We start from the raw sequence: 15,945 nt of genomic DNA on the forward strand, positions 1-15,945 counted from the left end.
ATTCGTGCCCTTGTGACTGCACATGGACACACCACACAGCCTTGAGGCTGCAGAGCTGAAAGCTTTGCAGAGCTCTGACTATCTTTTGGCATTTTGTTAGTGCTGGGGTAGACTCAGGACTAGCACTGCTTTTACTGTCTGGGCGGGCTTTTTAGAAACTGGAGGATCATCTGCACTACTTGAACTTGCCTGTAATGTACTTGCTGTAAGTACCAGAAGGCTTTGACCATTTGGCACCTGCTAGAAGTGCTAGAGTTGCTTTTCCTGTTTTCACATGTTTTTATTATTTCTTTCCATTAGCTTTCACTGCTTGATTGTGTTTAATTGTTTGAAAAAGCATTTCCTGTTTATTGTGATATCTGCTCTCATGTGAATCCTCTTTTGCGGAGGGTCTCAGCCGGCCACGGGAGCAAAGAGGTTGTTTCAGCTGCACAGAGCCCTTGGCCAAGCATACGTAGCCAAAGCTAGCCCTTGCAAAGCGGAGAGATAGGAAAGCAGAAGAGCAGGTAAAAGCATTAGCTTACAGAAAATAAGTTTGCAAAAATATGGGTTATTACTCTCTTCCAGACAGCTGGAAGAAAGGACAGCTGAGAACAGCTTCTCCAGCAACAGCAGCTCCCAGCAGGTTCTCCATAAAACAGTCAGCCATGCCTCCTTCACAGGTTTCCTGGCTCTCACAGGCAACTGAAGCAGAGGTAAGTGTCCTTTCTAAAGCAGAATTACTCCTGCCACCATTTTCTACACACTTTCTCATAAGTTCTGAAAAAAAAATACCACAAGCAAGGAGGGTACTGTCATGAAGCAGAAGCCAGCCTTCAGTCTGACCCCAACGGCTCTTTCCTCTTCAAGTTAAACTTACATTTGTTTGCTGTGTGATGGCTGCACAGAGAACAGAGACTTCCCTAGTGACAGGCCATGCTGGCAGCAAGTGGCTCCATGCCTCAGGGCAGAGAGGGCTTGGCAGGCTCACTGAGTGAGAGCATGACAAGTCTATCAGTGTCAGACAGATGCAGTGCACACCAGTAGGCTGGAATTGTGAGACAGCTGGGCACCTTGTACCTCTCAGAGATTTTGACACAAAAGGCCAAAAAGTGACAAGTAGAGCTCGAAGCACAGCAAGGCAGAAGCTCTTCCCATGATGAAAGGCACTGCAGGGAGGGCAGCAGGTGGGACATGTGTACTGTCCATTACTTCTGTACAGTCAGAAAAGCCCACAGATGCAAAAACAGATAGGTTCTGCTATATCTCTATGAGATGGGGGTTCAGCACCGAGCTACCTTTATGGCTGCTGTAGTATTACAGGCAATGACCAAACCTACCACCCAAATGATTTGCTAAAGACCATTAAGTGCCTGTGGTTGCCTACAACCAAATTTCTTCACATTTGGGGACCTGTATACTTGTTCGGTGGAGGCATCAGATCAGGGGCGAGGTAAATACAGACCTCCTTGAATGTCATCTTCCCTGCTCTGAAGTTCAACACTCTCTCATGATCCTCCTGCAACTGCTGCACAACTCACTGCTGCTAGCCCCAGTTCCCTGTGGGAACTCTTCCTGTGGGAAGGGGACAAGCACAACAAAGCAGGCAGGAAGGTCACTGTTATTGCAAGGACTCTGTGAAGACTGCATACAGCTTTACTACTTTTTGGTGGGTATGATCAGAAAAGTCCACCATGAGCTGCAAAGGAGGAAGAAAAACTGTCACCAGTGAGTATCCCTGCTAAAGGCACCTGATCTTGGAAGCAGAAGGCAGGATCAGCAGGGAGTCACCAGGGCTGGCATCTGGCAGCACCCACAGGAGGCAGCTTGGCAGAGAGGAATGTTAACTGTCCCAGAGGCTATCTGACAAACCCAGGGCTGTGCTAGCAGAGTCACTGTGAATACAGTCTGATCATGTAAATGTGCCAGAACCTACATGAACTCCCAGAAGGACTTGGCACAGCAATTAACTCTAGCTTGAGCTCTTTTCATAACAGTTTTAGTGCAGGTTCTTTCTGAATCAAAGAGCAACCAGAGGTGTGCTTGTGCAAGCAAGCTAGAGAAGTCTGTAATTTCTGGCAGCAGGAAGCAAAGCAGTGGCATACAAAGCGATTACTCTGCCTCACTGCAGCCCAATCAGTACTCCTACCCAAGCCTCATTCTCCATTTGCATTAGCAGAGAACTGAACACTATGACTGCAAGGGAGGAGGGGGACTTTGTATGGCCAGTCCCAGCAAGAAGGAGAGGGTAAAGAAACAATAGCTGCAATCTGAAAGCTTGGCTAGAACACGTTTTCAGGGATTTCTGCACAAGGTAGTTACCTCCACACATGGTGTTCCTGCTGCCACTCAAGGGCACCACCCCTCTCCTTGCAGGTAGAGTGACAACAAAAGTTACTAAGAGGTTATACTGAAAAGATATCCTTATGCTGTGTCATGCCAGCCATTCTTGAGCCAAGTGCAATATATTGTGCACTGGCCCTATTAGCTGAACCCTAGATATCACTACAAATTGGGTAGGTCAGGTGATTATTACACGTCATCCAACACACAGGCATTTCAAAAGGCATGGGTCAGGTCAGGAACCAAGCATCCTGCAGGGAAGAACAGATTTATCTCAAGCAGGGTCTTTGTCCTAGACAGGACAAAAAGGAGCCAACCTGGGGAAAGAAGGCTTGCACAAGCTTAATACTAGTGAGGAGTCTGTGGCTATGCTTTTTGTCATGTAATTTTTTTCTAAACAACGACATTATCAACCAAAAGGGCTCAAATTTCCAAACTTAGCTCCAAGTATCTCATTTTTCACTATCTGGCTTTTCCAAATTGTTTTGAAAAAATAAATAAAATGAACAGCAACACTTCACTACATTCACGTAAATTAATGATTTATTTTCAACATCAATTTTATTTTCACAGCTTTTTGATCAGTATTAATACACTTGACAGGTCCAATTTATATGCAAATCAGCTTATATTCACAATACAAAATAGGAAAACTTAATTTTTCGTGCTTTTTTATCATTAAACTCTCACTAAAAACTTTGCTCATTCATCTGTCCCTCAAAAGCATCAATATTCACTACAGATCCCTTGCCCTCACTATCCATTAGCCTCATAGAGATGTCAGGAAGTGGGGAAAGAGACATTTTTGTGGAGATGCATGAACTCAAGTGTAGTTATACTGTCCCACAAACATATGAACATTATAAACACGGGATCTTGCAGTGTGTCTGTGTGCCAGATGTCAAGAGATCACAAATGAGGACACCAGATTTTCCAGTTCCTGCTTCTGGCTGTTTTTTCCTGTATCCTTGCTCCCAGCTGTAATTGGTGCCAGAAGTGTTTTCTTAGAAAGAGCTTCTCTGCTGGACAGCTCTTGTCACAGTATATCACATGATTTGCTAACTGAGACTTGCAAAGCAGCCAAGATTGCTCCCGTAAATATTGACATAGATACCGAATCATCACTGCTCTTAAATCAAAAAGTGAAGGAAGGGAATGGCATATAGAACAGGACTCCATATTCAGAAAGACTTAGAGAGAAAAGGAAAAAGAACAACTCCCTTGACCTCTCCAGATTTTGCCATCTGGGAAATGCCCCCTTGTTCCCTTGAAGGTCCTAATCTGAACCCTGATGAAAACACTGAAAAAAAAAACTCCCACTGGTACCAACAGGTTTTGGATCAGGAGCTAATTCTTCATCTCTTTTCATTTCATATCTGGAAAAAATCTCTCTCCACCATCTAGACCACTTGGTGTCTCTCTTCTGCTCCTTCCTTATTATTTAAAGAGTTTCAGATCCAAGCAGCAAAGGGTAAGCACTTCATTTGCAGGAACAGCGCCTGAACTGGAGGAAAGCAGCAGCAGCAGCAGATGCTAAAAAAACATGAAGTGTACTTTAGCCAGTCTGACTCTCTTTTGTTATATTTAGCCAACAAAAACAGTTTCTTCTGTGAGAAAGGAGTCATCGCTGAAGAGCTCTCACACAAATCATGTCTTGAAGAAGTGGTGTTGTCAGATGGCGGGTATAAGAAAACTGGGAATCGGGAAGTTGGGGCCTTGCAACTTTGTGAAAGCCACAAAACCTTCCTGGCTGAACTTACTCATTGTGAAAAAGGGAGAGTGAAACTTGTTCACTTACCGCAGAAGGCTGTGGCAAAGCTCAGGGAGGTCTTTGGCAGATTTCCAAAGACCTTTCATACTGTAACTAAGGAAAAAAAATCAACAAATATGATTTCTTCTGACCAAAAAATTTCCCACGAATAAAGGCATATATTTATAATCAAGAACAGTTCTAAAGACTGGCACTTTCTGTGCTAACCACCTAGCACAACAAGCGTATTTCTGTACTTGTGCGCACCTAGCACCTTGTGCAAGCTCTACAAAACCTGCGCTGCTTTGGCCCTGCCTCACTGCAGCAGGTTGGATCAGAGTGACTCCCCGGGGACCCCCGACAGCCCCGCAGGGCTCTGCCTCTCTGGAACAGCGCGGAGGAGACGACAGCCAGTGGATCCCGCGAAGGACCTTGCTTTGGGCGGGAATCCCGAATTCGGACAGGGCGCGCGGCCACCTTGGCGGGAGAGGGCACAACGGCTGGAAAGCAAGCGCCAGCCCTGCTCGCCCACACCATCTCAACCCCACGCCGGGGACGGGGAGCGGCCAGGGCTCGTCCCGCCACCCCTGCCTAAGCCGTTAGCGAGGCCCGGCGGTGAGGAGCGGCGCGGCCCCCGTCGCCCCGTGCGGCAGCCGCTCGCCCCTGCGGCGCCTCACGCCGCGGAACTACATTTCCCAGCAGGCCGCGGGAAAGCGCGAAGGGGAGGAGGGAAAGGAGGCAGTGCGCATGCGCAGTGCCCCTCTCCATCATGGCCACGGTGCTGTCCCGGGCGCTGAAGCTGCCAGGTACGAGGGTCTTCGTCCCCCGCGTGAGGGGAGGGGGCGCGGGAGCAGCCACATCCGGGTCTTCCCCGCTGCGGCGTCGCGGGGCCCCCATTTGGGGGGGGGGGGGCGTTGCCATGGCGATGCGGCCGTTGGGGGGCGGAGGCGGTGGGGCGGCCTGCGGGGGGCGGCCGGGCCGGGGCGCACCGGGCGCTGCTTTGCGGCGGGGGAGCGACTGCGAGGGCTCAAACCACCACCCTCAGCGCGGAAGACAAGTGGCTCCGTGTCTGATCCACCCCTGTGCGCTCTTTTCACTCTTTACCCTGCAAAAGCAGGCCAAATGTCGCTGCAGTTATCCAGGTTAATGTTTAAAGTCTGCCTAATACGTGGGGATAATTTCATCTTGAGCAAGATGAAAGGGTATTCAAGCATAAAGGGACTATTGTTTGGGAAAATCAAATCTTTCAAAGATAAGGCAGTCAGCACCAGAACAGCAGCCGTTCTCTTCAGCGAGCAGGGTGAAAGGGAACAGAAATACCCAGGGAAACCAGATCTTGTGAGTTTATTGTTGCCTGCGGGATGGACTGGCAGGATCCTGCTGGAGATGGTGCCAGTGCACATGGCTGCGCTGTGCCAGTCGGAGGAGGTGCTTCATCATCTCTCCTCACCAGTTCTTGCCTTGAGGACAGCCCTGGGACAAAAGCAGCACCCGGGTGCTGGGGTGCGGGCTCATCCCTGTCATCAGCACTGTCGTCTTTCTGCAGCTCCCATGGGGGCTTTGGAGCAGAAACCGCTGGGCAGGGGGTGCTTTCCTCCTCCATCGGTCCGTGAAGGTTGCAGTAATATCTGCAAGGTCCTGCCCAACAGCATTTAGCAATCCATATAGGTGGTCTTCGACTGTCATTATTTTTTAATTAATGTAGTGTTTTATGCTCTAAGAAGTTTTGCTTGCTATTCAGTTTCTTCCTGGTTATGAAAGACTTGTTTGGCTAATTGGAAAGGAATGTGTCCTGCAAGAAGTTTATTAGGAAAAGTGCAGACTAGTGGATAAAAGTGTACATGTTTGCATGTGAGCAATGAGGAACTCTACAATGACAAGTACAAATCTCCTCCTGGATCTCTAGAGCTGGGATGATCTATTTGGTATCTGTGTTTTGGGAGACACTAATTTGGGAACAAGCGCAGGCCTCATAGCTGCAGTTAAGAAGACAGTTCTTCTGTCAATCCTTTGGTTAAACTGTGTATCTGATATCTTACTTTTATGATTACCTTCTCTAAAAATACAGCTTTCAACAGCAATGAGAAGGCAGAAAGCCTATTCCTACAGCTGTTTTTTTCTTCTGCATCTCATTAAATTAATTACATCAGTATGTGTACATGGCAACTTATCTCCCCGTGGGCTTGGAAACATGTCTGCTGTACCCAGTGACTGCTGCCTGCCAACTCCTTACTAAAAAAAAAAAAAAAAAAAAAAAAAAAAACAGAAGCCTGAAACAAGTACAAGTACAAAGGATGCTAGAACTAGATAGCAGTAGGTCATCATTGGGATAATGCACTGAAAGTTGCAAAAGAAAAGCCTTTCCAGTAAGTAAAGGAACTGATGACAGTTTAATATCTTTCAAGTTGTCAGCACTAGAAAAGAACATTTCATTATGAGTTGGACCTGATTCCAACACAGATCACCTCACAGATGCCTCCTTTCCAGTTCATGATCACATGATTCATCTTTTCTTCTACAAAAGGTCACATTGTACTGCTACAATAGCCAAAGAGCTGCCTGTGCAAGAAGTATGGTTAGGCAAATGCATAGGGGATTTTCAAAGGCATAAAGCTTGATTTGGATTCAACTACCCTTAAAAGTCAACAAGTTTGGGTTATTTTCTCTCCTTTCTGGCCTTGAAAAATCTCCCTCTTCAGTATTTACTTTTTTTTCCAGTTGCTGACAAAAAAAAATCCAGGGCCATATAACCAGTAACTTGGCCACAGACCACAAGCAAGTGTTCCTCAGGTTGCTTGTAACCTACAGGCCTTTGGCTGGAAACCACTGTTTTATCACTGGAAAACTGAAAATTTCACAGGATTTTCTGAAAGCCGTTCACTTACAACAAAAGCAGTTTCAGCTATCTCTTGATGGACAAACAGTCTGAGTCATGGAGCTGACCTGAAAGGAACAGATTTTAATTCTAGAGTGTTTCTTAAATCATAATTCTCTGCATGAAGTGAGACTACAATTGTTTTCATACATCCTATACTGCTCTTTATGTCTCTCTGTTTAAAAATCATTTTAGGAGTGATTAGTGGAAGCCAGGTATTGTATCCCTCCTTCCCACACCCAGTGACCTAAAACTCTGATGGATTGCATTCCTTCTGATCTCTCTCTTCAGCCAGTCGAATCATGAGTTATTTATTCTCTGCACCACCAAACAGCCTCAAGAGGCTGGATTGAGCATGCCCTTGCCAGTCCTCCCAGTGCATTCCTGGAACAGCTACAGATCGCTTGTTAGGACACTCTCCAAACAGTGGGAGATTAATGTTTGCATCCACTGAGGTTGCAACTGGGTCTCCCACATCCTAGGTGAGTGCTCCAACAGCTATTATTGAAGGGCACTATCTTCCCTTTTTATGGCTTTAAAAAATGGCACTGCATTTCATGCGTGACTTAGTACTGAGTGAGTGTGCTTTGGAGTACCAACTATGCTTTGGGGAAAAGATAGGAGGAATCCCAGTTTCTAGTTCCCAGTTAGGCTTAGATGTTAAATAAGACTGAACAGCTTAGTGCATTATTGTTTTCCTATAAATCAGTGGTGCCTGTCCTGTGCAGATCACTAAAAGCCTTAAGTTATTGCTGTGTAGCCTATGTAGCCATTTTTAGCCTCCGACAAACGGATTGGGATTCTTAACTGGTTCTCAGCATGAAAGGTGTCCCTGCTACAGGACATTTGTGATGTTTGACACCATTGCAGATGTCCCCATATCTCAATCCCAGCTAGTTCAAGGACTGGATGAGCCTCAGTTTCAAGGTTTGTTTTGTCTCTTACAGATGCAAAATGAAAATGTTCAAAATATAACTCATTCCTATCAATGTTTTTAGTTGCCCCAAAGATGAAGAGCAGCTTTCAATCCTCTGAGTTGACTGTCTGGAATGAAAATAACTAAATAAATCACAGTTTCTCAGAAGTGTAATTTTGCTGTTGGGCTAACATGTTTCAAGCACTGCACTTTCTGAAACCAAGAGCAACGTGATTAACACGAGAACTGTTACCTTTGACTTCTCAGGACAAACGGCTGAAATACCCATTTACTCTTGGGCCAGCATTATTAGCTTTTCATACTACACTGACCTTGCTTGAACTGGCACATCTAGATCTGTAGAGAGATGATGTAAATACTCTGCCATAAGTTCTCAGTGGAACTTTTTGTTTTCACTGAATTGTCTTTCAGCAGCTTGTCAGCCCAGCCCCACTGTATGTGTAGAGATCTGGGAAAGCTGCACTTCTCTCTCATGACAATTTCTGTGAGCAGTGCGCTGTGAGCCACTGAGGTCAGCAAGCTTCTATGCTGCACATGGGATGGAGTCAAGATGGGTTGTTACCAAGACTGTTCCCGAAATGCACTCGCTCTGCATGCATGCTGTTACAAGACACATCTGTGTGACAGTGCAGTGCTGGGCAGGGATACACTAGACTGTCCCATAGAAATCAGTATCTTATTGGGCTCCTTACCTCTACCAGGCATAACATTTTGGAGTGTGTGTGTGCACTGGGTTATTTTGATGCAAGTCTTCTGTGGAAACACATAGTTAGGAAAAGAAGGGCCCAGTGTAGATATGTGATCTGACTGGCTCTCATTTCCCTCTATTAAGTGTGGGTGTGTTGCCCTACTTGCTTGAACTTACAACAGGGCATTGGCTTTTACTGGGATTGACAGTTTTTCTTACATCTAAATTTGACACTAAACATCATTTCCAAATGAGATGGGAAGCCCTTCCACCACGCACTCCCCATCATGAGATGGTAGGCAAAGTTCAGATGGGTCTGATGGTTTGTTGGTCTTTTGTTTTAAGACTGCCTTTAAGGCTGCTTGAACGTTTCTGGTAAAGAAATGATATCCAAATCCTGCAAAATAGATTCTAGTGTGTTGCACTGTCTGGATGTTGTAGTATATGTGTAACTACCTTCAATGGAAAAATAAAGTGTATGATCTAGTATAGTAAGAATAATGAGGAGAGCCCTTTAATTTCCATTTGGTAAAGCCTTCTCATCCTCTTAATGTCTGAGAATGGTTGAAACTGTGTATTTTTGCTTGTTATTTGTGCCTTTCATGCATTACTTTAAGCGTGTTCAGGCACAAGTTAGCTCCTGGATCAGGTCAGCTTCAGGCAAAGGAAAGTGAGACAGATGTTTGGGATAACAAAGGCCCACTTTGGAACAGGAGAGCAAGAGAAATAGACCAAATCGCTGCAAACCTCAGAGCAGTAGCCATGGCTTCATGCCCAGGTTGGTGGCTCAGGGCAGCTCCCTCAGACGTGATCCTCCACTCGTAGCTCAGGGCAGTGAGACAGCATGATCTTGCCTCCCCAGCCCCATAAGCAGATGGCACTGGCCTCATGCCAGTGTCTGCAGCCAGGCTCTGCACCTGCCCTCATCCCTGTCCCTCCCGCTGTCTGGAGCTTAGGGAAGAAGTTGTCTGTGTCAGGCATTGTGGCAGGAGGTTAAAAGCCCTCTAGAGCTAAGCTGCTTTCCTGTTCCACCACCTGAAGGCATCAGTGCCATATTATCTCAGCAGGCTGGGCACATGCTGTCCCTGATGATGGGAGCAGGAAGGAACAGGACAGGAGCACTGAGATATCCTACTGCTGGGGCTGGAGTGCTCCCTCTCCCAATGCTGAGCCATGCAGAGAAGGTGGTGTCTTAGGGGAGCAGCCTTGATCCTGTTGGAAACCAGAACATTGCTTACCCAAAATGCCAAAATAGCTTACTTTGCCCTCATCCTCAGGGAACTTATACCTATTTTTACCAATGCTGCTGAGAAATGATACTCAGTGCTTAAGCCCTACTGTCATCTTTCCCTCCTTTTTAAAGCAGGACAGAAAATGCAGTGGTGCTGCTTCTACCAGGCAGGAGGAACAAGGGAAAAGTGAATGGCAGAGGAAGGCTCCCACTGGAGGATGTAGCCTAAAAATGAAGAGGGGCTGTATCAGGATTAGAGTTTGGCAAATGCTAAAGGAGTTCAGAGTCTGAACGCAAGAGACTGTTGAGGTGTAGGTACTGAAAGGGTTAAGCATGACTTCACGTTAGTATGTCTCATTACCGAACAGGAAAATATTAAAAGGAATTAAATAAATCATGGATTACATATACATATATGCACATATATGTATATTTATGTATGTATATCTTTATTTTGGGGAAATAAACTATTAGCATTGCTTCTCCTGTAGCTGCTACTCTGAAATATAGATGGACTCTGTTTTTTTCTCTTGCATCTCTCCCTTGGATCCATTCAAAATTGAGACTACTCTGCATTGCTGTGCTCTGCAGCATTTTCTCCACTGAGACCCTGAAAAAGCAAGGAGCTAATATTTTATTATCTTTCTCCATTTCTTTCCTCAGGAAAAAAGAGCCCAGACCTTGGGGAGTACGATCCCCTCACTCAGGCTGATAGTGATGAAAGTGAAGATGACCTGGTGCTCAACATACAGAAGAACGGGGGGGTCAAGAATGGGAAGAGCCCCCCCGAGGAGATGCAGGACCCTGACTCTGATGTGGAGGTTGGGATGACAAAGCAACACACGTCAGAGAGTGCACCTGAGAGTTATCCTTCAGAGGCAGCCGGGAGTTTGGAGCAGAAGTCTGCTCCCTCCCTCATGCCTTACCTGCGCACAGCGGTCTTTTTGCTCACTGTGGTGATCTCAATGATTCTGGTGTTGGTGTGTGCATTTCTAATTCCCTGTCCCCCTAGAGACTTGCATAACACGTGGATCCGCAACCTAGGTCAGGGAGCAGGTGAGAAACCTCCAGGAGCAGCATCTGGCGTGGGGGAGGTGGCAGCTCCCAGGCTGGGCATCGGCGGGAGAGACCTATCTGAGAAAGCCAGCTCAGAGCAGAGACCTTTCCTCACCACCGCAGATGCTCTGAGGTAACACACAGGTGGCTGTGTCCTGCTTACTCTTCAAGCTGAAGCCTGTGACATCTGGCATCAGTAGATAATAGTGCAACCGAATCTCATTTCTGTCAACACCAAAAAGCATCCTCCCATCCTGCCTTTTTGTCCGGATGGTACTCTGTGTTCCAGATAGAGATGGCCCAGACCATTTTAAAACATTTTGCCTCCCTCTCTAGTTCCTGTGTTTCAGCAGCACCTCCACACTGAAGTGTGTGCACTAGGGAGGAGAGGGATAGAAGTCTTTGTGTCTGCTGACTGGCTCAACTAACCTTATTTCTTTTGTCTTCTTGCCTTGCTCGAATCCATAAATCAACATTTGTGATCTTTTTGTCATTCTATACCGACCATTGGTAACATTTCTAAAGTGTCTCCCATTCTGACCTCTGAAGCAGTGGTTTGTAAAATAATTTCTGCCGGGTCTAGATATGTCTCTCCCTCCCCTCTTTCTGCCCCCAGCTTCTAAATCTGGGTCTCTGATCAGGTGTGTGACTCCCATATCACCTCAAAGAGTGAGGTGGGAAGCAGACATCTTTATCAGCAACTCTGTTTTTTCCCTTTCCTTTCTCTGACCTAGATGCTGGGTCTTTGCTTTCTCATACAATGAAAGATCTAGTCATTGTGGGAGCTGCCTGGCATTGGTAGTTACCAAACAGACTCCATGAGACTTGTCTCTCCATGAGTCTCTTCCTTTGGGCCAGCCCTCAGCTCCTGGTGTGGCCGTTGGGCTCGGTGGCCATTTTGACATCAATGCGGTAATCCTCTCGGACTGTTGCAGGTGGTGTGTTATCCCCACTGGAGCTGTGCGATGTCAACGGTGATGGGCTCCCTGACATCCTCATTGTCTTCACAGCCTTGATGAATGCCAGTGTCATGGGTAAGCACCACAGCTCCTTTCTGTTCCTCTTTCCATCTCTGATACTTTTCAGTACAGACCTTTGTATATTCCTGTTTGTGCAACTTGCAAAGCCACCACATTATCCTTTTTAGATTTCCTTATAATGGCTGCTGTGCCGTGCCAGTGCTTTGTCACACTGCTCATAATTTTCATTTCAAGCTGTACTCCCAATTCCTTTCTGATCAGAGCCATCTATTTTCTATGAGCTCTGATCAGAGCTCATCGATCCAGGGCAGGTCCATCTCTTTGTCCTGTATTTGAGCAGCACTTCGTCTGGGAGCAGGGGTAAAGCCACCTGAAAAACATCACTCCAAGTAGCAATTAGGAGTAAATTTTATTTCGTTTGGTAATTCTCAAAGCCCCTCACAAAGGAGCTCAGTCTTGCTGTCTCCATTTTACAAGCAAGAAGATGGAGGTGGAGAGAGTGCCTTGACAGAGGTCACAGAGGAGATCCAGAGACAGTGAGTGAACTAGTCCCTCTTTTCTGATCTCTAGTCGAGTGTCTTGGGCATTACTAAAATAATTGGAGATAGGAGCAGTGATGGCAGAGTTGACAGCTGGAGTGCTGCGGTTCCTTTGAACTACTCAGTTGCTTGCCAGTCTGGAGGATGATGGATGTTTTTCCCTGTAGTTGCTCTGATTCCCTATCTTCCCTGGGACCTAAGAAGGCTTGACGAATTTCTCTTAATGTGGTGATTCTGTTGTTTTTTAGAGCAGCTGTAGATTGGTGCTTCAGGAGACATTCTTCCCCTCCTGCCTCTTGTATCCAGGGCACTTTGTACCCTTGCCAGGCTCCAGACAGGAGCTGTTAATTCATAGACAGAAGATTGCCTGATGGTATGGAAGCTAGTGTGCCTGCCTTTGTAGTAGGGATCACCCTTCTACTTCTTTTTTGCTACTTTTACTTTCTCTGATAACTCTCACACAACAAATAATGCATCAGCAAACTACTGATTGTGTTGCTGGCATTGTCATATAGGGGCTGCCGAGTCTGGTGTGCTATTGCTTATGGCTTCTGAAGTCCTGGAGCTTGCTACCTCCCCAGCCTGGCTTCACCTCAGATTATGCGAAATCTGTTCAGTCCTGGAGACATGTTCAGGAGCAAGAACACATTGCACAACCCAAAGCGAACTCTTGTGGGAGAAAAATGACAATACATTCAGTGCCTTGGTTCTGCAAGAAACGGGATAATAAAAAACATAGTTAGAGGAAAGGGAAAATACTGCTCCACCATGGCCCAAGAAGGCCCTGAGTATTTCACAGAAAATTCTACAGAAAGAAACCCACAGGCAAAGAGAAAACTGTACAGTAGATTTAAAAAGAAAGAATCAGAGCGAGATACTGTTGACATAAAGGCTGCATTCAGTTTGTAAAGGTTGTCCTTCTGCTCTGTATTTTGTAATTGCATTTTGTTTATCTTCCATCATAGACATACGTACAGTTCTCAGCATGCTCCAAGTGTTGGAACTAACCATACATAGCTGCATCCTGGGCTATAGCTAGCAGAGACAAAACAGATGTTGAAGCAGGTGTAAGCATATCACAATCCTACACTGACGTTATTGGACATCAGCCCTCCTGCAGCTTGTACTCAGAGCATTCATACAGTGCCTTGTAGAGACAAGCTTTGAATAGGTACCTGATGGACTAAGCTATGGCATCATTAGCAGCTTATCCAGCCCACGTGCACAAGAGCTAGGAGCTGCATTGAGGAGCAATGCATTGAGGGGATGTTCTTGGTCCCTACCTACCGAGTGATAAGAACTTGGGCTGAGGAATCCCCTCAGCATGAGCCAGATGATTTCCATTCTGAGGTGGATTATGGATTGCGCCAACTAGTGAATTAGAAAAAGACCCCAAGTTACACCAATTTATTGTAGACAAACTGTTTTTGAAACACAAAAAATCATTTGGAAAACAAAAGAAAAAGTACTCAGATTGTCAATCACCTTCTGCCCCAGAAATACAGATGACCTAGGCCCTTTTCAAGAGAAGGCTGCTGCCCTATGAATCACTTAAGGCTTCCCCTCAGTGCTAGCTGTTGTCTTGAGGGAGAAAGGATCATAAGGATCAGGAGCTTAGTGTGGTTTGACAGCAGTATGTTGCATACTAGAAAATCAGCACAACTGAGCAGACTAGTCCCAGGAGGATCTTGGTTCCTCTGCATTCACCTGACCACATCTCATGGTTGAGCTCAGCTCCAGCCTTCATGATTATCTGCCCTGTTGGCTCACACCCCGACTCTTATCTGGAAGTCACTGTCAGGCTCCACAGGCAGAGAGACTCAGCCATGATGTGGGATTTGACCTTTGTTTTCAAGCAGTGTTGATGTGGCTGGCTTGAGCTGCTTAGTTCCAGGAGCTAGAGCTGGAACTCAAACATAAAGACCAAAGGCAATATGGACCTAGTCTTTGATGCCAAGGGATTTCATTCTTTCCCTCCTGTCTCTTCCAGGTGTCTCTAGACCTTCAGTGACTGTGATGGCCCTCTCTGGTATGAATGGCAGCACCCTGTGGTCCATCCACCTTCCTGAGGAGACTCTGAGCGTGCAGTGCAAAGGGCTGTCACTAGGAGCACCTGCAGAGCCCGTCTGCCTTGTGACAGGAACATCTAAACTCCTCAGCCTTCTCAGTGCCTCCACAGGTAAAGTTAAATACCAGCATGTTAGAAAGATGCTGCTTTTTTCTTTTCTTTAAAGGACTAATAAGCAAGAATAATTCAGTGCTAACACTTCACGGTGTCTATTATGTAGTGACACACAGGAAAGGGTCTAAACATTGATACGTTTCTAGTTATGCAGGATGAGAGAAAATCCAAGCCATTGCTGCTCATCTTCCTCCTACAGTCTAAGACTGTTTCAAATTGTTAATATTATCCTGTAGCATCTTCATGGCCTAAAGGATCTATATGGGCTGTTTTCATCAACACTGAGCAGTAACTACATCCTCACCACCTAACTAACAACACTAAAAACAATGCCATTCTTGAAGAAATTATTAAGGACATGTGCTGCAGCCAGCTAAACCTTTTGGAGAAATTAGCCTCATAGAAGAATTAGTTAGATGTGAATCAATATTGCATTTTTAATCATACTGATCCTGTGCATATCCATTCTCTGTTGTTCGTCCTACCATGTTAATTAACCAGCAGAAGTAGTCATGGGTGAGTACAGGAGGATGTTTTCTGGAATCAGAACAGAGAACGGAAAATGTAAGACATACTGGACTGAAGTAACAGACCTAGTCAACTGAGCAGCACCACTTAATTTTCAAATGTTTTTAGGTATCAGATCACTCACACATCTCAGTGTTTGTATGGTCAGAACAATAGGCTATCTCCTTTAACAGTAGTAGTAGTGCTAGTAATGTGCATGAATGTTTGCAAGTCTGGCTTTTAGTTTCCTTTATTATAGAGGAGTGAGCTTTATCCCCACAGCAGAAGAAAAGGAAAGGCATTTTTAAACCCTGACTGAAAAAGCAGAAGTCTGGGCAAAGGAATTTGAAGAACTAAAAGCATCAAATTTCACTTTGCCTTCTTTGAGTGTTTAAGTTAATTTAACAATTTGTAAATCAGGTTTTATTGAGTGTACATCTGGGTCCCTGCTGGACTGCTGAACCATTTGACATCATGTCTGCTAACATGTTTTCACCCTGAGTGGAGTCAGCATGCCATGCTGGAGTGGCTATTTGCTGCTGGGAATTTAACTGAGACACAGATTTGCACTTTGAATATCAGAGCTGCCCATCTATTCCTTTCCCTGATACCCACCAATAGGCTTATCTGCTGGCTAAGGAAAACAATTGCTGTCCTGCACACTTAAATATGTTTTCCTCCCAAGAGTAAACCTCAAATATTTTCTGCTACTTCAGAAAGTGGTGTAGACTTAAGTAGGCTTAAGTCTGTCTAGAGGGATACCAGAAGGGAACCACAGAGGCACTAAGGCAAGACTCAAAGCCAATCTGAAGAAATGCTGGGGGAAAACTTTGTTTCCTACCATGAGACAGTGCAGCTTGCTATGGTATCTTTTCTGG

At 45.6% G+C, this 15,945-nt stretch overlaps 1 protein-coding gene across 4 annotated transcripts in view; it reads left to right on the forward strand.

The window, feature by feature from the left end:
• The window catches only part of FAM234B (family with sequence similarity 234 member B), a 27,392-nt gene continuing 11,447 nt past the window's right edge, over positions 1 to 15,945 (forward strand). Inside the window, exons 1-5 of one of the 4 annotated variants that reach the window (XM_062586690.1) lie at positions 1 to 205; positions 568 to 695; positions 10,467 to 10,859; positions 11,795 to 11,893; positions 14,369 to 14,557. In XM_062586690.1, the coding sequence (XP_062442674.1) occupies positions 10,598 to 10,859; positions 11,795 to 11,893; positions 14,369 to 14,557 (550 nt within the window). In that variant the 5' untranslated portion in view covers positions 1 to 205; positions 568 to 695; positions 10,467 to 10,597. Of the gene's footprint in view, positions 206 to 567; positions 696 to 4,838; positions 4,879 to 7,369; positions 7,430 to 10,466; positions 10,860 to 11,794; positions 11,894 to 14,368; positions 14,558 to 15,945 lie in introns of those variants that run through there. The other 3 variants (XM_062586699.1, XM_062586682.1, XM_062586709.1) reach the window with 3 other exon arrangements.

Source organism: Rhea pennata, chromosome 1 (genome assembly GCF_028389875.1).
Source record: "Rhea pennata isolate bPtePen1 chromosome 1, bPtePen1.pri, whole genome shotgun sequence".
Classification (NCBI taxonomy): Eukaryota; Metazoa; Chordata; class Aves; order Rheiformes; family Rheidae; genus Rhea; species Rhea pennata.